This window comes from Patagioenas fasciata, chromosome 3 (genome assembly GCF_037038585.1).
Source record: "Patagioenas fasciata isolate bPatFas1 chromosome 3, bPatFas1.hap1, whole genome shotgun sequence".
Lineage (NCBI taxonomy): Eukaryota > Metazoa > Chordata > Aves > Columbiformes > Columbidae > Patagioenas > Patagioenas fasciata.
The window spans coordinates 67,389,000-67,412,312 of NC_092522.1; the positions used below are offsets into that span (position 1 = coordinate 67,389,000).

General features: G+C 39.1%; 1 protein-coding gene and 1 long non-coding RNA gene across 2 annotated transcripts in view; one reads left to right on the forward strand and one right to left on the reverse strand.

Annotated features, from left to right (window-relative positions):
* STX7 (syntaxin 7) overlaps nucleotides 1-20,302 on the forward strand; it is a 32,008-nt gene extending 11,706 nt beyond the window's left edge. Inside the window, exons 3-10 of the mRNA XM_065835342.2 lie at nucleotides 8,411-8,480; nucleotides 10,338-10,428; nucleotides 12,103-12,240; nucleotides 12,970-13,022; nucleotides 13,775-13,865; nucleotides 15,189-15,261; nucleotides 16,281-16,363; nucleotides 18,893-20,302. Of these exons, the coding sequence (XP_065691414.1) occupies nucleotides 8,411-8,480; nucleotides 10,338-10,428; nucleotides 12,103-12,240; nucleotides 12,970-13,022; nucleotides 13,775-13,865; nucleotides 15,189-15,261; nucleotides 16,281-16,363; nucleotides 18,893-18,985 (692 nt within the window). The 3' untranslated portion in view covers nucleotides 18,986-20,302. The remainder of the gene's footprint in view (nucleotides 1-8,410; nucleotides 8,481-10,337; nucleotides 10,429-12,102; nucleotides 12,241-12,969; nucleotides 13,023-13,774; nucleotides 13,866-15,188; nucleotides 15,262-16,280; nucleotides 16,364-18,892) is intronic.
* LOC139827581 (uncharacterized) overlaps nucleotides 281-23,313 on the reverse strand; it is a 41,939-nt gene continuing 18,906 nt past the window's right edge. Inside the window, exons 2-3 of the long non-coding RNA XR_011738381.1 lie at nucleotides 6,553-6,675; nucleotides 281-3,375 (exon numbers count right to left, since the gene is read on the reverse strand). This is a non-coding gene — a long non-coding RNA (uncharacterized lncRNA). The remainder of the gene's footprint in view (nucleotides 3,376-6,552; nucleotides 6,676-23,313) is intronic.

Genomic DNA, 23,313 nt, shown 5'->3' on the forward strand with positions numbered 1-23,313 from the left:
AGAAAAAACTGTGAAGAATATTAGAGTTCTAATATATGCCTTTTTGTTGTGGTTGAAGCCTGGTAGGTAGCTAAAATGTTCAGCTAAAAGCAGCTGAAACATCCGTGAAAAACTGTGTTTGCCACTATGTTTGTAGAAACAACAGATTTGCATCATTATTCTTTAGCTGAAGAAGGGTACAGATGAACGAGTTAAAAGTAAATGAAATCACTGAGCTGTTGAAATCAGAGCCTGTAAGAGAATAAGATTATATTCTGTCTATATTTAAAGCATGGTTTTATACAGGTGTGATTTTAAAGCAAATAAGCATACAGTACAGTTTGTTGAGACTTTCAATGATGATATTGTCAGAAATTCCCAATTAAGCTACAATTAAGCAGAATTTAAGTTTGTGGGAACCTACTAGTTGGAACAATTTATTATTGTTGTTGTTGTCAGGAAGGTTTCTTGGATCTAGGATGAAGTTTTGGTGAAATCTGGAACAGGCTGTTTTATTAGGGATTTTAAGCACCGCTATCGTCTTCCACATTCTATTTAGTGGGTTTTTCCAAGGCTGAGGAGTTGAATGTGAATCTGCTCTATCCAATTTATAACCTGAATATGAAGGATAATAGGAGGAGGAATTCAAATATTTGGTTTTTTTTCTAAATGCCTGTCTTTCTTTAAGGAGGTGAAGTCATAGAGCCCACGGTTCTTTTAGAAATGAAATAAACTATTTTTGAAAACTTCAGGCCTGAATTATTTGCATGCTGTTCCTAAAGGCTTTTTTCCTGTGTAAAGTAGCATATATATTTAAGGTATCATGCATTGCAGATTTTTTTCTGAATTTGAAGAGTTTTGTGAATATTTTTTTCTGTGTTTTGTCTTGTTTGTTAAAAATGTTTTAGTTCCGTGGAAAATGACGTATGAAACAGTGTCTTCCGTAGATGACATTACACAAGAGGGGCAGGGATTTATTTATGTTAGCCGCAGAATAGAGTGAAAAATGGGTTTCCCATGTACACCCCAGCCAGCTATTTGCGCTAGTATGTGCAGAAAAGGCAGAATTTTTCCTTGTCCTACACTGTTTTGCATTACCTTAGTTAACTAGTCTGGGTAAGGTGGGGTGGCAAGAGCTCTGTAAACGAAGGCATCTTAGTTTAAGAGCGGTTTAAATAACAATTGTAAAAGTACTGTGCAATTTGCAAATAGTAAAGTGACCAGTGAAGAAATCCACAATTTTGTCTGCAACTGTTGCTTTTGGTGGTGGAGCAAGTATGAATGGACTCAGGTAGACTAGAGAACTTTTGCAAAACAGCCTACCTTTGCAGCAGAGAGGGGCAGGGATGTGGCCAGGGGCCTCATGTTCCTTCCTATCTCTAGATAGTTACATTTCAGAGCTTCTGTACGGTACTTTATTACCTATTCCAGGTCAATTCTGTTGGATTTTTCTCCTTGATTCCAATTAAGTGAGCTGTTGCATGTGGGGTTGCTTTTTACTAAGTTGGGGTCTTTTGACTGGCGTCCTGGATTTGATTCCACTACTGAACTGTCACACTTGGTTGAAGTAGGAATAGTAAGGTGTACAGCTCAGCAGCACTGTGATTTATTTAAAATCTCCAGTGAGTATGAACTACACTAGTAGCTTTAAAGAGGTACTTAAACTCATACAGTAAATTCCAATGTGCTGTATTTATTACAACTACATTAGGTTGCTGTATGTCACAACTTTTATGAAAGATTGATCCAGGAATGTTTTCTGCAGTGTCTGTCCATTTTTAGTCAAGTATTTTCAATTAAAGTGCAGAAGGAAAACACACTGAATTAAATTTAAATAAATTGAGGAAGCCTGCCATCTCCAGGCAAAAGCAGTTTGAATTGGTGTAAATTTTATAAATAATTATTCCGTTCCAGTAACCTGCTCTGAAGTGACTCTGAAGTTTATTAGATTCCACACAACTTCTGTAACTGGATGTGCTGTTTGGTGACTCATTTGTTCAGCTGGAAAAAAGGAGGAGATTTCTTCATAGTTATCCAACTGGTGGCAGCATGGTTAAGGCCTTTGAAGCATTTCTGAGTGGTGACTGTGCTGGTGTTACATACACTGTTTATTTGCCATACGAAGCCATAGCTCAGCCTGAGCCTCACATGGAGCAGACTTTGTGTTTGGTGCACACCAAGAAACACTTTGCTGATTCTTTGTATTCTACTTGGGCTCAGGAGCTACAAAAAAGTCTGAAAATCAATGGCTTTTAAATCCCCATTGTTAGTTTTAGTCCTGTCAACCTTAGGCACTGACTAAAACCCCGTGTGTCTCTTTTTAAGTAAAAGATGGTGGATGGAGCAGGGGGACTCTCACCATCACAGTTAATATTCAGTGCTCTGCACCTTAGTCCTGTGACAGGTCCCAAAGCCTTGCTGTTCTGTAAGGCAGGTTTCCTTGTACTCGCCCTGCCTGCTTAGCTGGTTCTTGTTCTCTGCAGTACGATGTCCTCGTGCTTGGTGTTCCTGTTGCTGCTGGTGTTTTTCCAAGCACACCCAGTGGGTGCCGCATTTCCTGTGGGAGCATCAACCCCGGGCTTTTATGAAACCAGGCAATGTGGGGGGTCTGAAGGAAACTGCTGCTGCATGGCTATAGTGCAGTCTTGTGTGATCCGAGTAAGGTTCCAGGCTGCGAAGAGGTAATAAGCAGCACTCATTAAATGTATTTTTTCCTCTCAATTTCATGCTTCTGTGTTTTGGCCTTATTTTTAGAACTCTGTGGATTACATGAGGATTCACCTCACTCTCCAGCTATAGAGCTGCAACAAGCTAGGCCATAGCCATTTGGGGGTTTAAAATTTGGTTTTCCAAATCTTAAATAGAATGGAGGTTGAAGTAGGGAGACAGCTAATTGCAGGTAACGTGGGAAAGCGTCTCTCCTGTAGCTGGACTTACTGGTAAGTGTTCCAGAGACCATCCTCAGTTTCTCTTGTCTCATGCTGGGGATGAATGTGGTGCTTCGATACTTCTCAGCCCTGCCAGAGGAGGTGGGTGACCTACAGCCAAGTCTTCATATCTCTCCTTTTAATTAATTATTTGCCTTTCAAACGTTAAGATTTTACTGAAGGGTTTGGGACTTTTTTCACATTTTCTCCTATAGTAAGACTATGGTGTTAGAACTTGTATGGTGTTTACTGGTTCTCTATTGGGGACAACATTGTTTGCTCCTGTATTCTTAGAGACAAGAAGTTGTTTACGTTTTGATCTTCATTGTATTAATTTAGACATTTGTATCTTTATTTTGAGTTTGAAACTTCCTGTGTGATCTTAAACATTTTCACGTTCAAGGAGCAGAACAAGCAGTTATGTCAACATAGATTTACTTCTGGTAATGGAACAGCTTTGCAGACCTGGCTGAAAAACAAGAGAATGAGGAGAAAGGAGTTGAAACTTTTTTCTTTCCCAGACAGCTAACAGCAAACTGTTAAGCAAGGCTAATATGTGATCCAATACGTGAAATATGTTTTTACCTGTGGAAACATAGTACATATTGCAGATCTGGCCAGAACATGTTTCTCAAATATTTCTACCTGTTAAAAAATGTAAACATTTCCACTGTAAATCTCAACACTTCTGTAACTCATGTAGAGAAAAGGAGGCCTTTTGGGAGAGACAGTATTACTATTTTTTGTTCTGTCCCAACTTTTTTTTTTGTTCCCTTTAAGTAGAAAGAGAGTTTCCACTGACTAGAAAAGAAACCACTGCTTGGCTTAGTAAAAGTAAACATGAGCTGACTGTTAAATAATTTTCTCTGTAGGAATACAGGTTAGGTCTTAATTGTTTTTCTGGCTCATCATTAACCATGTCTGACCTGTTCCTGAGCATGTGACTGGTCTGAGAGTAGCCGAGTAGCTTTCATCAGCTGATAGTTATATATTATGAGAGAGAGATAAGGAATGCTGCAAAGAAGTGGAAAGTCTTCTTACTAATACAGTGTTGCTTCTTTCTAATACAAAACTCATTTTCAGGAAGAATAAGTAAGATTCTTTTGCTTGGAGAAAATGCATTTTGCTTGCATGGTATCGCACACTCAGCTTCCCACCAGGGAACTGCGCTGCCCGGTTCCCGACGGGGACTGGCCTCTTGCGGTGGCTCACTGACAGCCCACAGCTGGCCAGATGCTGCTCTAGCAGGGTTGCAGTATGAGCCATGAAAGAGGTGTTGATTTTCATTATATGCAACACCTACCCTGATCTTCACTGTAGAAGTGAGGGTCCAGCACAGAACCACAAAGATGATTAAGGGAGTGGAGCATCTCCCTTATGAGGAAAGGCTGAGGGAGCTGGGTCTCTTTAGCTTGGAGAAGAGGAGACTGAGGGATGACCTCATTAATGTTCATAAATGTGTAAAGGGTGAGTGTCACGAGGATGGAGCCAGACTCTTCTCGGTGACAACCAATGATAGGACAAGGGGCAATGGGTACAAACTGGAACACAGGAGGTTCCATTTAAATTTGAGAAGAAACTTCTTCTCAGTGAGGGTGACAGAACACTGGAACAGGCTGCCCAGGGGGGCTGTGGAGTCTCCTTTTCTGGAGACATTCAAAACCCACCTGGACACCTTTCTGTGTAGCCTCATCTAGGTGTTCCTGCTCCGGCAGGGGAATTGGACTAGATGATCTTTTGAGGTCCCTTCCAATCCCTAACATTCTGTGATTCTACGATTCTGTGAAGTGGCTGCAGGAGCTGGCATGCCTCTGATGGAGGCTGTTGCCATATCCCAGTGACTTTGGTGAAGAATGCCTGTGTGCACGCTGTGTGTTTCCTTCTGCAGCTCCTGAGCAAAGTCCAGCTGTTAGCTGTACGTACTCAAGGAAGCTGAGCTAAAGTGTGAGACTTTGCACTGAAATAGATTAAAATTGTACACAAGATCCAGTCAGGCTCTTTTACAGAATTGGTGATGCCCAGAAGAACAGGAGAGACCTCTGGTAGTTGTGTTAACTCTGATCTTTCAGAGCTCCTTGAGAAGCTGGAAGAACTGTGAAGTGGGGAAGGAAAAACGATAAAGGGTGAGGTAACCTAGGAACCTATCAAAACTGTACTCTGATCTTTGGTCCCTGACTGTTACCGGTATGTTGGAAGTGCAGAGCTAGGACTTTGTGAGCTGGGCCTATGCCTTTGGTTCTCTGGGACACTTGAGTGTTACTGATGGATTGAGAGGTACCAAAGCATGTGCCATGTACTTGTATGTGCCAACCTGAACTCCCTGCACAGAGGTGAAAGGATGGTTAAACGAGGGAGGCAGTGCTCCTCTAAATAGCACCATCAGCAGTGAAGCCAGGAATTTAGGGACCTCTGTTTATGAAAAGTAACCCCAGGTTTCCAGTGGCTTTGCTTTCCCTCTTCCAAGATCATCTCCATGCTTGTTTCCCAAATGCGGCAGTGGAGGGAGCCAGCAGAGATGTTTCTACAGTCTTGCCTTCAGGAGGAGAGGCTAAGGCTACCCTGCTTTTCCTTCGAGCAAAGGAAGAGATATTGACTTCTGTCTAAGAAGTTTCAAAGCCAGTTCTTGCTTTGAATCAAATTCTGTAATGTCTCTATGTGTAAATGTGAGGTAACAAGACGCATCACCCCTGTGATCCAAGTGATAATGTCTTGAAGCCTATTTTAAATTTTCTGTTTATCAATAAAGCTGTATGAGTTTGTGAGTCTGGACAAACGCCTGTGGTTTAGGTAGTTTTGTTATTATTTGTATATTATCATATAAAATGTTTGAGCAAGTAGTAGCTACAGTAAGAAGTCTGAAAAATAAACAAACAAAATGATGAAAAAAGCCAAATGAATTACTAGGCTGTATAAGAAATATTTTTTTTTAGCTGGTATATTAATATCAAGGAGCACAAAGGATGGATTTCTTTAACTCATCAACTCGTTGATATGTACTGTAAATCAAGATTTCAGGAATGTCATCTTCTCTGCTTCCTGTGTTATACTGGTCCTACCAACTTGATTTTGTTTGGTTGGTTGGTTTTTTATGAAGACAGCTTCAGGAGTGCTGCTGAAGACCATTGGCAAAAAATTACATTTACTGCTCTGCCTTTTTTCTGTTTGCTGACTTGAATAAGAAACGCATGAACAAAAAAAAAACTGAAAAGAGAAATGCCATTTCTTTCTAAATAATATCCTTACTGTGAAAGCTTAAGGTGCAAAATGCTAAATTACAGGAAACCCAGAAAAATTTGTGACAGTTCAGTCCTTGTTTGTTTGTTGCTTCATTTTTTCCCCTTGAGGTTGGAAAACCCATTAGCACTTGGCAATTTTGATGCATACCTACAGACTTCTTGGTAAAAGTTGTTTTAATTTTGTACTGAATTATTGAATCACAAGAGTTAAACTGGGATGAACCCTTTTACTTGGATTTGTATAACTGACTGATTACTCTGTTCTGACTTTTAATTTACCCTCAACTATCTACTTGTGTTCAGTTTTAGAAGCAGGATGAAAATCTAATTAACTTAGAATGCAAATATTTTAAGTATAGGCTTTGTTTTAGAGAGTTTTTCATGTGAGAGCCTTTATTTAAAACACAAACCTTATTTTCTTAATTTGCAGTTAAACAATGTATCTCTAGGTGGCGGTAGGACACACGGAGCCTTTTTCCGTCTGCAAACCCGCTGTTAACCCGCCTGTAGTTGGTTTTGTTCTGTTTTTCTCCCTGTAAAAACAAAAGCAGAATAACTGAGCATCTTGTCTCTGAATCAGAGGAGAGCCTGTCTTTGAACAAACAAAACTTCGGGTTAATTTGTATTTGGTTTTACATATGTTAAAACTTCACACTGTTGAATTCCAAAGGTAACACCAGACAGTTGCTTTTTTGTTTGTTTTAAAACAATGCATTATACCAAACATAAAAAGAAGGCTTAATGACCCAGAGTGGGTATTTATCAGGATGTGTTGGGGCTCCTGGCCCCAGCAGGTGAGAGAATCCCCCCAGCCAGGGAAGGGCTGGTGCTCGGCAGCAGCTGGCGACCGTAGGCAAAATTCAAACATTTTCACTCATGTTTTACTGATTTTCTGAAAAATTAAAATAGAAGTTGTGTGAAACCCATCTTATACTGCTGTTCACCTCAGTAATTCTTACAGTAGCTTGTGTACGCTCAATCCCCCCAAAGATTTCTGCTTTAAAGTGTTTCATTATTACCTCATGCGAAACTTAGGTACTAAGTTTTTGATACCTTCGTTACCTCTGTGTGCACAGCAGGAATTTACTATAGCAGTTGTTGACATGGGGACATTACGCAAAGCAGTGTAGAAAATCCAATATAATCTAATTCACTGGGGACTTGCTATGAAACAAAGATTCAAATTACTACCATTACTAAAAATGTTTTCAGGAATTCCAGTTTTATTTAACTGCTTAACAAATCTCACATGTAACTGTCTCCTTGTAACTGAAGTTCTGTCTGTTGTAGATCTCTTCCATGGTAAATATGGAAAGGTAACTTTTTTTAAAATGTGTTTATTCACTACTTAGAGATGCCATTTGCTGCAATTTTAACTATATTTAGGGGAAAAAAAAAAAAAAAAAAAAAAGGTGTGCTATTAAAGCAAGGATCCCACATACTGTCATACCGTCTTATTTTCTACTGACTGTGTGGTACACCAGTCTGCCTGGAGAGGGCCACTGAATACAGGGACAAGTCTACTCCTAGCTGAGGTCAAGCAAAAATAAGTTATTTTGCATATGTATGCGTTCATTTTAGGAGATGTGAGGGTGTTAAGCTGAGATAAAGCACATTTAGGATATTAGTTTTGCAGTGTCTGTCCATTTTTCTCCTTACTTTTACATGTGACAGTAAAATATATTAAGCTGAAAATAAGGCTCAGATGATGTGTCATATTTTGCAGTTCAGAACTAATAGATTTTATTAAACACACTTAAAAAACCACTGGTGGTTTATATCCCACATTTAAAAATGTGAAGATATCAAAATTACAATTAAAATCTGGACATCTGACTTTTTTTTTTTTTTTTTTAATGTACTGTAAGCCCACAAATGCTTTGTTGCTGTCTTTTCATTAATGCACTGGTTCTGAAATATTTGTGTATGACTATGTCATGGCAGTTTTTTGTATGGCTTTCCAAAATGACATGTAAAATATCATTAAACCAGAGTTGTGCTGCTTATTTTAAAAATATTAAAAGGCCTGATTTATACTTACTACTACCTAAACACGTTAATATATTACCTTTATAAGAAACCCTGGGCAAAAACCATTCACTAAATGTTCTGGGACTTCTTCAGCGGAATCTTTGCAGTAGGTTGAAAAAGTTTTGAGTATCAGTTTCTGTCAACTTTTATGGCTCTAGAATTGTCAAACAAAAGTGCATAAAATTAAGTGAGAGTTGTCTGTGTCCCATTAAAAGTTCTCTTCCTCTTCACAAACAGCTGCCGAAATACAAAGAATACTACATCAGCTTGGAACACCGCAGGACACGCCTGAGTTGAAGCAACAGCTGTGAGTACTTCACATGACAACGTTTAATTTCATTGCATTGTAAACAATCTCCTGGTAGGTGATGTGGTGGTTTTTTGTTAGGCAGAGTTCTTGATCTCACCAAGAAAAGAAAGTATAGAGAATCACAATCTGTAAACTATAGTCAACTGATTTTCCTGTGTACATTGCCTGCAGTATCAGTAAATTTATAAAACTTATGCTGTATACCAGCAAAGGGAAAGTGGCAGGACCAAAAAATAATATCACAAACATTTGCACACCTCTACTCCAGTCAACAATTCAAATCTGTCTGTGTGATTTTCACAAGGTAATGAATATACTGGGGAGAGATTTGTGAGTTGTGATACTGGGTGAGAGAGGGGACTACCTTTTTAGTGATGAAAGCTACAGTAAGGGATAACATTACAGAATAAATATATACCAGAAATACTAAAATAGCTAAAGTGAAATAAGGCTCCAAGGCAGATGCTGTGTGGTAGTTCAGTCACATGAAGGTGAATTTTCATTAATATGCCACTAGCAGAGACAGTCAGCAGCTCTCCACTTCTCTGCACAGTCTGAGGAGTCAGTATGTTTTGTTTTTTTTTTTCCATTAAACTCCTTTAGTGAATTAATCTTAGGATCCTAAAGGCACATAAGCAGAGTGTTGTGCCAGCCCTGTGACTAAGAGAGTTGGCATCCTCAGTGTGGTTAATGCTGCACTGTGACCATTGAATAGGAGGCACAGGCATGTGTTGGACCGAAGGCGACACCTTCCTTTCGTGTGAACAGCCAAATTGCTTTCTAATAGCATGAGTTCAGCGCCCATAACATCAGCCAAGTACCATCCACAGTGGATGTCCTACTGGTGACTCTGAATAGGGGAAGGGCAGCATATAGAGTTTACGCAATAACCAGACAGGATCTTGGCATAAATTCACAAAACCTGTTGTGAAGGACACATTCCAGTCCCTTTCTGGAGGCAGTATATGTAGTAAGCTTCCTTGAGTTTTCATTGTCCATTTTTCACTTGTCTGAATGTTTGGCCCTTCCTTTTATGTTGGTATGTATCTGAAGAGTCATTTGATTATTTTAAATATTGGTGTTGTTTTCTAATAGCTTTCCAGATAAAATCTTTTCATATGCATTGGGGAGGAGGATGTAAAAGCAGGTGAAGAGTTTGAGTTGCTCCAGGAAAAAATATGAAAATGTGAGTGTGTGATAATATCAGAATCAGAGACCAAAAAAAAGAAAAAAAAAAGCAAACCAAAAAAAGTGCAATGCTGTTGAAGAGGAGGCTCTTTTTTAAGCACTGTTAAAGTAATTAGTAAATAGTGAAGCTTTCAGCCAAATTTGCAGCTATTGTATTGTGGGAGAATATAGATCTCTTTGGATAAGCTTCCCAGTAACTCCCAGGAATTGACCTTTCATGCACTATGGTATCAGAATTATATTCAAGCCATGGTATGTTCTTCCGCACAGAAAAACACTTGGTCTTTTCTGCATTTTTTCTGAACTCAGAAGTGACCAGATGTTTCCAACTATTGTTAACCTCAAAATGATTATGAAAAGCATATTTATAATAACTAGAAACATATTGCTGTGCATTAGGAAAATTGAAGAAACTTCGGTGGCAGGGGAAGAAAGAAAGGTGAATAATGAGATGCTGTCACACTGAAGAACACATGTTCTTCAGCATCTGTCCCACCTGAAATCAATGGTGTAATGCCTTTTGTCATGTCTTCACAGTGAAGAACAGAATAAAGATGACTTCATGCACTTCAGAGAGGCATTTTGTACTGCTGCTTTTCTGAAAATCGGCAGAATTTGAACGAAGTAACCCAATGGTCTCTAATGAAACTTTGCATTTGGTTGTAGGCAGCAGAAGCAGCAATACACCAACCAGCTTGCCAAAGAGACTGACAAATACATTAAGGAGTTTGGATCTCTACCTGCAACAAGTGAACAGGTATAAAACCAAGGAGCGTGGTTTGTTTGATGATCATGTTGGCTCATGTAGAGTGTTTGAGTGACTTCAGTTCTGCATGCCTATTTTTGTGCTCCTCAGCAGGCTTTCAAAGCGCTGTTTAGTTAGTCAACACATTTACCCAACAGGGACACTTACAATGTAAGAATATTTCGTTGCAGTCCAGACTTGTTCCAAAGCCGGGTTTTTTTTGTTTTTCAGGAATTAAGGTAGTTTGATTGACATGGTAGGAATCAAGGCAGTGTGCTGTGCCTGTGATTTCAGGTCTCTGTGCGCTTTGTAATCTGTGTCAGTGACGCTAAGTCTGACTTCTCAGGTGCTCTGACTGTGTCCAGGGTCGAGGAGCTGTGCACCAGAACTGCTTGCAGGGCAGGTGGTCAGACCTGTTCACCCACTGTCTGAATAATTTGATTACGCACAGTAGGTCTGTTCTGCGTCACTCAGATCAGCATTTGTGCTGTGTCTTGTCTGCAGGCTTTTCCTTTCTTAAGGGGAGTGGACAGGACCTGTTACTGAAACAACTTGTGCAGTCTTTAAACTGCTTATTTCCCAGGTCTGTGTAAAATCTTGTCAGGAGGTAACACAAAGTGGCTATTGTCATTAACACACTCCTGCTTGCCATCCTGGGGTTTCTTATCCTAGTGAAATTTGTCATTTAAGTAAGGGAAGAGCAACAGGAGCTCAGGAAACATGGATTCAGGTTATTGTCGCTCAAACAATGTGCTTGCTCTGTGACTGGTTACCACAGAGCCTTTAGAGAAACAGATTATCCTGAAATACTGAATTCAAATGGCAAGCCATTATTTACGTGTACTCATCCTGTTGAGTTGTGAATTTCTAACAGGGGTGTTAAAACTTGGCCTTGGTGTATAACCTCTAGTTCAGGCAAAGTATGTTTTTTATTTTAATGGTTTCTCTATTTCTTTATCTTGGAGCTGAAAAGTTGGCAGTGAGATGTTTTATTGTTTAATTTTACTCCTTTTATCATGAGCATCCTCTTCAAAGGTACCTCCCAATGAGATGCATAAGCGACAGGTTGATGAATGGTAAATTATAGCCTCGCATAAATTTGGAAGAAAGGATTGATACAATTAGGGAAATACGGCAAAGGCTCTCCTGAGTGCCCAGTATTCCTCTTCCCTTCCCTACATCTAAAAAAAAAAAAAAAAGGCTTGAAAGATTAGGACAGGTATTTTTGTACCAGTTCTTAAGCACTTAAGGGAGAATGTGAATCTACTTCTGGATGGAGCTTGATATGTATTTCCAGAATTTATGTAAAATATATGTGAAGTGCCATGTTCTTTCTTTTCTGCACCTTTCCCCCCATTTAGTCACCTTTGCTTAAACAGTAGATTTTATAATCAACAGATAATAAGGAAGGTAGAAGCTTTCTTGTTCCTGCCCATTTCTCACTTCCAACTGTTAAATGAAAATAAATACATTGATTTCCTCTTTAACTGCCTAAAATTGTGCAGTTATGTGATCCTAGAGGGAAGGAAAGTTTGTCCATGCAGTTGCAAATGGTTTTGTAGACAGCCTTCCCTTACACCTATTTAGAAAAAAATTAGTATATGCCTTAGCATTGAGCAGCCTGGAAATGTCAGCGCCTTGAAAAGCTGGAGCTCATTTGACTTGGTAAAATTTTTTCTCCTATAGCGTCAAAGAAAAATACAGAAAGACCGTCTTGTGGGGGAGTTCACCACAGCACTAACGAATTTCCAAAGACTCCAAAGGCAAGCTGCTGAGAAAGAAAAAGACTTCGTAGCCAGAGTAAGAGCCAGCTCAAGGGTATCTGTAAGTATCAGAAAATGTGCCATTATACTTTGTTTACAATGGTGTTGGTGGTGTTCAGTGTCAAACTTGCCTCCCTGGTGCTACTTACAAGAGCTCGTATCTGACTCCAAATACTGCAGAATATGTGCTATATAGTTATAAATATATAATTATAAACATTCTTTGCTCACTTTTATGCATAGCTGAATTGCACAGCTCATTATAGTAAAGGCTGAATTACATTGTAATAACCCCAACAGAGAACTGTTACTTTGTCCTTGCCTTTCTCACACAAAGGCATGAACTGCCCCTGAGTTCATGCTGTAATCTGGCAAAAGCAATTTTTAGGAGATTTTTGAATTGTTTTTGCTGGGCCTTTGGATATCAACAGCTTTTTTCTACAGGGAAGAATCACTCGCCAGATTTCTATGCAATAGTAAAGTGGAGAAGTGCTGAGGAGCTTGAAATGTTGAGCTTTTCCTTGTTAGCATATCAATTCTGCTTTTCACTCTACCAAATACACGTTGCTGTATTTGTAAATTTTAGCAAGCAGTTACCAAGTTGAATGTTTTTGCTTGTGTTTCAGCTTTATGCATAAAGGAAAATCAGGATGAGAACAAGTTAAATCATGTTTCGGTTTGAAGTTTGCTTACTATGAACCTTGCAATATTGACTCATTATAGAAATGCTGACAGTGCTTCTTTTGGGACCATAACGGTTAATTTATATTTTTAAATATTGATCATGTAGGGTGGTGCTCCTGAAGATAGCTACAAGGAAGGAACACTTGTCTCTTGGGACAGGTAGGCTGAATTTGTTAATAAGACTTAACCTAGCTCAGAATACTAAATGGCCTGCAGGGAAGCCAGCTGCTGATTTTATTTAATTTTTTTTTTCACCTCTGACCAATTGCCTTTTTCTGGAGGGAGTTGGGATACGTTGTTCAGTTAAGCTTTCTTCCATAGGATGAATGTAGAGAAGAGGCTTTGATGGGATAGGTGGGAAGAAAAAGGAGCAGTTCACATTATTTCCCTCTTTCTTCCACACGCTTCAGCTTTAATCATGTCCTTGAGCTGCCCTAAATCTATATTTGGGCTTTCTGAGGCTCAAACTTAGGTAAGCATAACCTGTGAACAGACTAAAAATGTTGTGATAAGGGTCCAATGTTTACTGGGATTTCCCATTGCTTTCATACTCTCCAAGAACAGCTTCTCAGTCTCAGATTCTGTTTTCTTGGCTAGCTCGCTTTTGCCTCAGATGGATATAAACTCTGCAGTTTATAATTCAGGAAAATGTTTGCTCTTGTATTCATACTTGGAATATCCAATCGGTTAGCTCAATGTGATGTGCAACGTTGCTACAGCAGCAGGTTCCTATACTGAAAGTGTGACTTTTGGACCTTCCCTATTAGCTAGATGGGTAAAAATGTATGTTTTGTTAACTGGTAACGTGAAGTATGTGCTACCTACTTAACTGTCATTTTATTCTTCTGAGTTACTTCTGATCACACCTGTTAAATTCTGGGTGTTTTTTTTTTGTTGTTGTTGTTTGATAGTCAACCGCAAGCACAAGTGCAAGATGAAGAAATTACAGAAGATGACCTTCGTCTTATTGAGGAGAGGGAATCTTCCATTAGGCAGCTTGAGGTAAGTGCAAGCAGTTTTAAAGCAGAATGTGCTTTTCATGTTTCCAGAGAAAAAAACATTTTATAGTGGCCTGAACATTAATTGCAGACATTAATCTTGAGGAGTTAGGATTTGTTTTGGGTTGTGTGTTTTTTTTTTTTTTTTTCTTCAAAACTATAAGTTTTACCTTTAGATGTGAAATGTGCATTAGAGCATTAGAAATCTACTGTATGAAAGCCACGCTTTGGTACTGTGTTCAACTTCAGTTGTTCGATTATGGAATAAGAAAGTACTCATGTGACTACAAGAAAAAATACAAATAATTTTTTTCCAATGTAGTGGTCATGTTATATAACCTTTTTTAACAGTGACTGTAAATGAAACAAAATTATACCTTTCCTCCCAGGCATTCACAATGTATTGTTCAACATCTTAATTTTGTAAGCAGCTTATTTGAATTCTTCTGCAAATACAGATACTCTGTTTCATGCAAACTTTTGTAATTAAAGGTTTGTCGAAAAGTTAAAAACATTTAAAAACAAGATGTAAACTACACAAAAATTTGACTTCAAGAGAGTTCTGTAAAGACAAAACAAATTTTTCCAGCCAGTCTGGAATCCACATCTCTACGTCCATCAGCAAGAAAGGTGCTGGAACTGGAGTTTGTCAGGAAGTCTTGCTGATGCATGTGGCAAAATCCATTCTATGTATAATTTTTTCACTAATCTCTCCCTTGCCACCCATATTTCAGTGTCACTCATTAGTTACAAAGAGATCATATGCACAGTGTAAGATGACATTTGTAGTGTCCTATAGTAGTAGGACAGTATAATACAGGTGCAATAGCTTGACCGTATTATAGAGATAATTTCTGTAAACCATGACGCTTATGAAATTTGTGTGTGTTTAATTTCATAAATGTACTAAAACTAATGCAAAATACTTTCTGCACATGCTTTTGTTAATTTGGCTTAAATGGATACCTTGTAAGCAACATTGGCATGAGCCTTTCCTTTCAGTTAAATTAATACAAGTATGTGTGCCAACAAGCCCTCAGCAATGAGAGATCTTGTTTGTGATGTGGTGGTAAGTGTACTTCACACACATCGTCCTCTTCAGTTAGTTTGATTAGAATAAACTTGGTCTCATAGTGTCAAAAAAGCCTTCCAAATAAACATATCAAGTTGTTTGTTTGTTTTTTTTTTGTTTTTTTTTTTTTTTTAATCCTGTAGTATAGCATCATGGATGCTTACTTGGGGGAGAGAAGGAGCATTATTTGTATCTAAATGCAGAGAGATGCTGGAATATGTTATGTCAATTAATGCAATGCTTGTTTCCTTGCAGGCAGATATTATGGACATCAATGAAATTTTTAAAGATCTAGGGATGATGATTCATGAACAGGGTGATGTGATAGGTAAGTCAAATGAAAATTTTTTATTCTGTTTCTCTGGAGAGCAGCAATGTAGAACTTCCTTTTGCTGGAAAAGTTCCTCTAATGCAAATATCAATACTAGAGCAAATAATCTGCAACTTAATAATGGGTATAGTGGCTAATATAACTGTGAATACATAACAAATTGTGTTTAAAATGTAGTTGAAAACATTATGTAGTCTTTAATGTGTATAAAATGTCTTTAAAAGTAGTTTTTTGAACTATTTGTATATAAAATTGGAGTTCATGTTGATAGCTCTACTATATTGACTAGTGATATAAGTGTGCAGATTCAGCAAAGGTTCCTGCTTGGCCCTCCATGCAAGCATGTTGTGTTGTTTTTTTTTTTTTAATGAAATGTGATTGGAAAATACCTGTTCTGACTCTGATGCTAAGTCATGCTGTTGTATATGTCCAGCATATATTTGCAGGACCTTTTCTAACACCTTAGCCCATAGTCCGTTCATATTTTTTCAGGTAAAAAAGATAATTCTGTGTCAGTATGATAGAATACCAAACCAGACACGTGCCTCTTGGAGTGTTTTGTGTGTCTGTTTCTCCTGATTACATAGGTCTTAGGACATTTTAAATCTGAGCAGAAGACAGAGAGTAGCAAGTTGCAGGGCAAGTAAAAGCAAGCAAACAAACAAACACAACACCACACACACACCAAAAAAAAAAAAAAAAGAAAAAAAAGAAAAAAAGTCTCTACCCTCTCTACTGTGGTTGATATCTAAGGTTCAGCCTTGCTTCTGGGGCAGAGGAGCTGTTACTGACACGAATTCAGCCGCTCATTGCTTGACTGGTTCAGAAATGAACTCAGGTGTAAGTATAGGATGGGTCAAACTTCCATGAGAAAGGTATAAAACTTTGGGTATTGATGAAGACACCAGCAGTTTGGAGGCAGCTATTACATGTGTTCTCAAGTGTATTTCAGCATTCCAAGCCTTTGGCTGGGGTATGACTAATCAAAATTTGAAATCTTTTCTTTTAAAATAAAGACAGTATAGAAGCCAACGTGGAAAATGCAGAAGTACATGTACAGCAAGCAAACCAGCAGCTGTCAAGAGCAGCAAACTACCAGGTAATGTCAATGCCGACTGCCAGCTGTGTGTAACTCTCCCGTCTCAGTAGTCCCGACTTCCACTTTCTTATGCAGTTCAGATTTTGCTTATCCATTTCCTCAAGGCTTGGAGACGTAGTTAGAGGTTTATGTTAGACCACGATGGTATTTCTAGGTGACCATGAAACAAAAGGCAGTGACCTCTGCAAGCTTTGAGTTTCCTGTAAAATTAGACAGGCTCTTCCAGAGCACTGGGAGTGTCATGCCTTTATTAAAAACAAACAAACAAAAAAACAACCAAACAACAAACCCCCTCTTTTTACAACTCAGGAAGTCGAAGTTTCTTGTCTATGGAGAGCGAACTGCTAAAGATCACTGGAAGAGTAGAGAAGATAGGCAGGGAAGTCTTCTGAAGATGCTGCCAGTTAGCAACAATTTTTGCTGTCTAAAATCTTCTCCCAGCTCTATATATCCAGCTTCTGTTAATTGCTACCCTGATGCTAAAAACGTATTTCAAACTCTCAAACTTTCTGAAAAGCCTTTTAAATACCTTTAAATGCCGCTTCTTTACAACATTTTTGGAACTTGTTAGAAATAATCTTATTAGTAATAAATCTTCCTTCTTAAGTCAGAGTCAGTCCTTAGGCTTTTTTATTTTTTAATCTTCTTATGTGTGTTAGTAGTAGCCAGGAAAGTAAATCAATGACAAAATGTCTGAAGGACTGCCTGATGATTTCGTAAGTGGGAGAAGGAAAGGGGTGAAAGCATCTTTGAACTGTATTCTAGGTGGCACTAACTGGCACACCAAATGTGGTTGATGTGTCCTATTTTGATAGTGAGAAGGTTCAGGAAAAAAAATAGTAACAGACAAAGTTTTCTGTGGAAGGTTTCTGGTTGAAATTTAAAATTTAAAAATTTGTGTTTTATCTTGAGGAGGAAAGGATGGATGTCTTTTGATCTCAGAGGAAGGTTTGGACACTTGATAAGCTTTTGTTTGGTGGGTCTTGCAGCAGAGACCAAACACTCATCAGACCTGGCCCATGATCGTGTAGTTTGCTTTGAATTTGAACTTTCCTTTGCTTGAAAATTCATCTGTGTGCTAAGATGCTGAAAAATTGTTTCCACTTCCAGCAGACTTTGAATTTCGGCAGCTATTACATCTGCATGCCCTGGCTCCCTCAAGGAAATGTTAGAGGCCCAGGCGTGGTGGCAGGAGTGAGGCTGTGCATGGTTGGCACCCTCACAGCTCCTGTTTGTGGTGAGACCAGGAGTGTGAGACAATCTGCCATGGGTGCAGAGCTGTTTGGGCAAGGCGAGGCTCCTCTCCTTTCTTTCCACCTTTACCACTACTGCTTTAGCACTTGCAGAAACGATGATCAAATGTAGGAGGAAATAAGATCTCCATGTCTTTAGCCTACTACCTTGCTTTAGCAGTGTTACAGGGGAAATGTTTGGCTTCACTGCAGTGTTGGCAAGAGTTGGTCTCCAGGATGAAAATGCAAATGGCCACAGATTTTAAAAACAGAAAGGTGCTCCAGCAAATGGATTGAGCGTGAGCAAGTAAAATGATGAAATGAAGAAATCTTAGGCTGACCATGGGAAAAGTAGCAGCAAGATAGTAAAACTAGAAGAAAACAGTTAAGAAACTTGATAGTCTGGGTGGTACTGGGCAGAGAACTGGCAGCTCCACTGAAGAACTGACACAGATGTAGTTCTTCAGGGCAGGGGGAAAACCAAAATCACCCAGGCAGAAGAACCTCTGCCAAGAGAGCAAAGCCTGGCTTTGCTTCTGGAGCTGTGGCCTAGAATCCCAAGATCTGAGTGTTACTATGACTTGGCTATCAGCAAAAGCCTGTGAAACCCACTGGTAATTTCTTTTCCTGTTGTGAAGGACATTCTCATGACTTACACTTTATTGTAGCGACATCTATATAACGAAGTGTCTACTCAGGTCTCTTATTTTTACTTCCTTCTCTTTTTCTTTCCTCTTATTTTTTTTTTTTTTTCCTAAGAGAAAGATGTACCTAAGAAATTTCACAAAAATAGCTTGAAGATAACTCTGTGAATAAATACAAAATCAATCTTCCGGAAGTCTAAAATTGCAGTCCTCTGTCCCCTTCTGTATATACATTAATAGTATTTAAATATTTTTTGTTTTCTAGCAGACTATTTCTGCCTCCTCTACTATGCAGGCTGATTGTCCATTTTCCATTGTATGTGGTCACCTGCTCTCTCACATTTTTTTTCCCTCAGTATTCTAATTATATCCATTCATTAAGTTACTGCATTTTCTTTCATTACTTTATTATGTGTGCCAGAAAATACCACTGAAATAATTCTGTTGAATGATATATCCATGCAAGTAAGTCATGGATACACTAGCTCTTGTTTTTTTTTTTTCCTTTTTTGTCTTGAACAACCTTATATGACTTGTTAGCAAGGACACAATTTAGTTAGATTACATGATCAGTAGGACCGTAAAAGCATTTGAATAGTCTTCTGATGTGGTGGTGCAGTTTTTGATCAACTTGGGTTTCTTTCTATTGGCAGCAAAGGTCCCGAAAGAAGATGTGCATCCTTATGATTATACTTGCTGTTGGAGTATTGCTTCTTGGACTCATCATATGGTTGTCTGTAAGATAAGTCTCTGGAGAAAGCATTGTAACTGGTATTTAAATTATGGAAGGAAATTCCTAGTTATGGTTTGCTCATTGTGATGCTGAGTAAAATAATGATTCTGTACTTCATCACTTTTTTTTTTATAAGACTTTCTGTTTTAATCTGAGGAGTAACATTCTCAGTACTGCTATCAGTATGAATGTCTGCCCTCTTGGATGTGAGTGTTCTTACCAGAAAAAAATAAGAGTCAACATCATAAACTGTTCCGTTAACTTACACATGAAAACCCCTTTAGATTTAGAGGGGCTGATCAAAATCCTGATAATTTGATTTGAAGGGGTGGGTGGTTATCTTTTGGGATATTGCCAAAACAAACTCTTGAATTGTTGCTTGAGGCAACAAATTCATATATCAGAATCTATTTTTAAGTTAGAAATGTCTTTCTGTCTCTTACCCTTCCATCCCACTCACCTGCCCATTTGATATGGGTGGTTCAAAAATAAAACGTAGGTTGCTGAAGTTGGTGTGATCTCTCTTTTATAACTGAAGCCTTTTGAATTAAGCCTTCAGTTTGCCTGAAAACTTTTAGATGCTTCATATATCTCTATACATGGTGTTGAACATGGTTATGCCTGGAAACCTCCTGCAAAGATTGGTAGGGTGGATGGTGTAATTATGTGGATTTTTTTGTTTCAATTCTTGCATTAAGAAATACTGTGTTTTATGTGCACATGTCCAGTATCTTTGCATCTGAAGTGTGCGTTGATGAGCTTGGCTACATGAAAATAAGCTCTAGTCTGTGAATTCTTAGATTTACTGGGAAGAATAGAAATTCCCAACTTCCTAACTGCACTTGAATGTCACTGTTCTGAAACTGCTGTGATTCGGTTTCCATGAACAAATCCAAAGTTATATGTGAGGTCTTTCAAACAGCTGAAGAAAAGAAGATTACAAGTTCAATTGCAAGTTCAACAGTGGTATTTGAAATTAAGTTGAAATCGGTTGAACTGATTCAAACTTTTTAAGATGTTTGCTTTATAGCCTTTAAAATAACTTTTTTCCTTTTGTGCCATTTTGTACTAATATATTAAAAATGTAACAACACTCTTTTTTTGCCAATTAATCTAGTTGCCTTTTTAATTGATGAACTAATCAGAAAAGTGTACAGATTAAAAGGTCACTTAATCTTTATTTTATAAAGTTCTTGTACACTAGACTGATAGAAAATGCACTGTTTACATGGTGAGCTGTGAAACATTATTTGGGAACAACCTAACTGTAACCATATATGGACTCCAGAATTGTAACCATGCAACCAAAATAAAGGTCTTTTAAAGAGTATATTTTCTTCTAGCAGTTCCTTTTTTCCAAGGATCGGTGTTTACCAGTACAGCTGTTGTCTTCGCCTTTATGTAAATGATTTAAGCTTCTCTGAATTTCTGAGTATCTGTTCCTGTGCTGTGCTTCACATTGTTAATGAAACCACCCCTGGGTTTTGCGTTCCTACCTGTGTGAGCCCAGTCTTGGGAGGACAGGCTGCTTTGCTTGGTGTTGCTGCTGATAGCGGGTGCTGAGTCAGGGCTGGTACTGGCTCTCCTTCAGCATAACATGAAACTTTTAAGGGGTGGGAATCCATGATGCAGGAAGGAGGCTTGTGCTGCTGCATTTGGATTCTCAAAAGCAGTGGAGGAAAAATAAGTCCGGTGGAGCTGCATGATTATATACCATGTAACGTGGAAAACATCGCTGAGATTAAAAGAGGAGTTTATTTTTCATGTAAGTTGCAGTATGAACTCTTGTGTGTTGAGATCCTAGCAACAGTGTTCCTGTGACTGCCTTTGTGCTGTGAGTGAGACTGGGACTCCTTACATGTTAAATAACTAGCAGATATGCCTTGGGCTATCACCAGCCATGGTAAGGCAGGCACTAGTAATGTTAATGCCTTTTTTGTTGTTTCCAGGCTACACTAGTCTAAACTACAAGAGCAGTCCGCATTTTGGCTGAGCAGCTTTCTCACCAGTGAACTGTAAGACTGACTTTGGAAGTTTCCTGGCCTTAATGTTAAACAAACTCTTACACCATTGCAAACAGGCACAGAAGAATGGCCTGATCCTACTTGCCCAGGAGATCCTTTTCTCTGTTGCAACACCTCATATCTGCTTCTGTCAGTGACTGACTGATTCCATTGACATGCTTGGGAAGGAAAAGCAGCATTTCAGCAGTGGGTCTTCACCTCTGACTCCTAACAGATCAGAAATTCTATTTGTGCTTGATACTTGTCACATTTTGTATGCATTGCAATTTACTTGTTTGTTTTTCTACTAGGAAAGGGCTTAAGCTGAAGAACATTGCTCATTTTGGGATTAAATGGTATATATTATGATTTCCTATTTACCCATTAAAGGGATCAGTACCTTCCTTATTGAGTTTCTCCAGCAGTGACTGCAAAGCAGCATAGCCAGTACATACAGCTTCGTCCATCAGGAGCTTGTGAGAATCAGGCTGGGGCAGCAATTTCAAGTGACTTAGGAATTCTGTGAGTTGCACAGCATTGCGTATTCCAAAGCCCTGCTGCAACTTGCTGCCTCTGTTCTTATTCTTCTCTGTCTGATTTGTCTGCATGTCTTTATTTTCCACATGCGATCAGCTCTTTCTTTTTAGACAGTCATGTGCATTATCTGTTCAGCTGCTCGTGGTGGTGGTGGTGGTTTGGGCACTGTCAGGGAGAAGAGCGCTGCTGAGACCCACGGTGTCGGCATTGCTTGTGTTCTCATTCATGATCTCCTGCTCATAAACACTGCTTATGGAGGGGGTGTGCCTCCCCTCAAACAAAAGATTTCTTACTTTCTGGAATCCCAGTGGAAAGGGGATGTTTGGAGCCTTTTACCTCTGGAAGAGTTGAAGGGCCAGCTGGCAGAAGTCACGGGGATGTCCCCACCTGGGCAACCAGATGGGGCTGGCTGGTTCCAGCAGCCCAGGCGGCTGGCTGTGGGGCAGGGGGTGGCGGGGCAATCAGGGCTGAAGTGTTTACACACAAGCTCCTGTGCCTGTTGGAGAGAGCAGCCTACAAGGTCCTAATTGCTCATTAAGAATCTTGGTGCTATTAATTTTCAAACTTGATTATGCAGAAACAAACTGTTGAACTTTTTTATATTTAGAGTGTCCACGAAGAGGGGCATAAATACTCCTTTTTAAGCTGCTCTTAATGGAGCTCCTCTCTTTCTATCTTTCCCTCCTCTGCATGCATGCTTAAGCAGATAAAATACAGTTTCCAAGTATTTAAAGAAAGCTTTGATATCTATTAGAAACCCAGTAAAACATCTGGATGTAACATGTACAAGTCCATGTTTTTAGAACAAAGATTTTGGCTGTTCCAAATTATCCATCAATATCTGTCAGATTAGCACGGCCAAAAATGCAGTCAAAGCACCCTTCGTTTTACTGAAGGAACCTGCTAAGAATAGTTCCTTTGTAGTTATCTTAACCACACACCAGGAGTGCTTTTTCTGCTCTTTCTTGCTTTTTCAAAGAACTGCAAATCACAGGGACAGACAGCTTTGTAAAGGCCTTTTTTTTTTTTTTTCCCCTGCACCTCCCCCTTTGGAAATTGTTCTTGGTAATCAGCAGGGTATACAATTTCTCCAAACTAACTTCATACCTGAGAGCCTTCGTAAGTCACACACACTGTGTACATATAGTCAGCAAATATGTTTGAAGTCAGAGGTATGGGCTAGATTTGGGGCATCAAAAGTAGTTCAAAACCACAAAAAAAAATTAGTCTTGGGAAGTAAGGGTCAAAAGGTGGGGAGGAAGGAAGGTAATGACATAATCTGTTAATAAAGTTGGAAAGATCAAACACCCTTGTAGCTGATCATCAGTTTGAGATGTTTCGAAAACTGTTGGAAGAGATGACTCGCTTTGCTTTTGTTTATTTCTGGTTGAACTTATTTGATGCTTTCAGGAGCAGCAGGTTGGTTAGTGAGAGAATCATAGAATCATAGAATGTCCTGAGCTGGAAGGGACCCACACTGTCAGGCTTGGGGCTATGACACCTCCCTGGGGAGCCTGTTCCAGTGCTCCACCACCCTCTGGAGGAAGAATCTTTTCCTAATGTCCAACCTAAACCTCCTCTGGTGCATTTTCCCACCGTTCCCTCAGGTTTTGTCATTGGTCGCTAAAGAGGAGAGTTCAGCACCTGTCCTTCCTCCTCCTCTGGTGAGGAAGCTGTAGACCGTGATCAGGTCTCCTATTAGTCTCCTCCAGGCTGAACAAACAAAGTGACTGAGGCTGCTTCTCATACGGCTTCCCCTCCAAACCCTTCACCAACTTCCTAGCCCTCTTCTGGACACTCT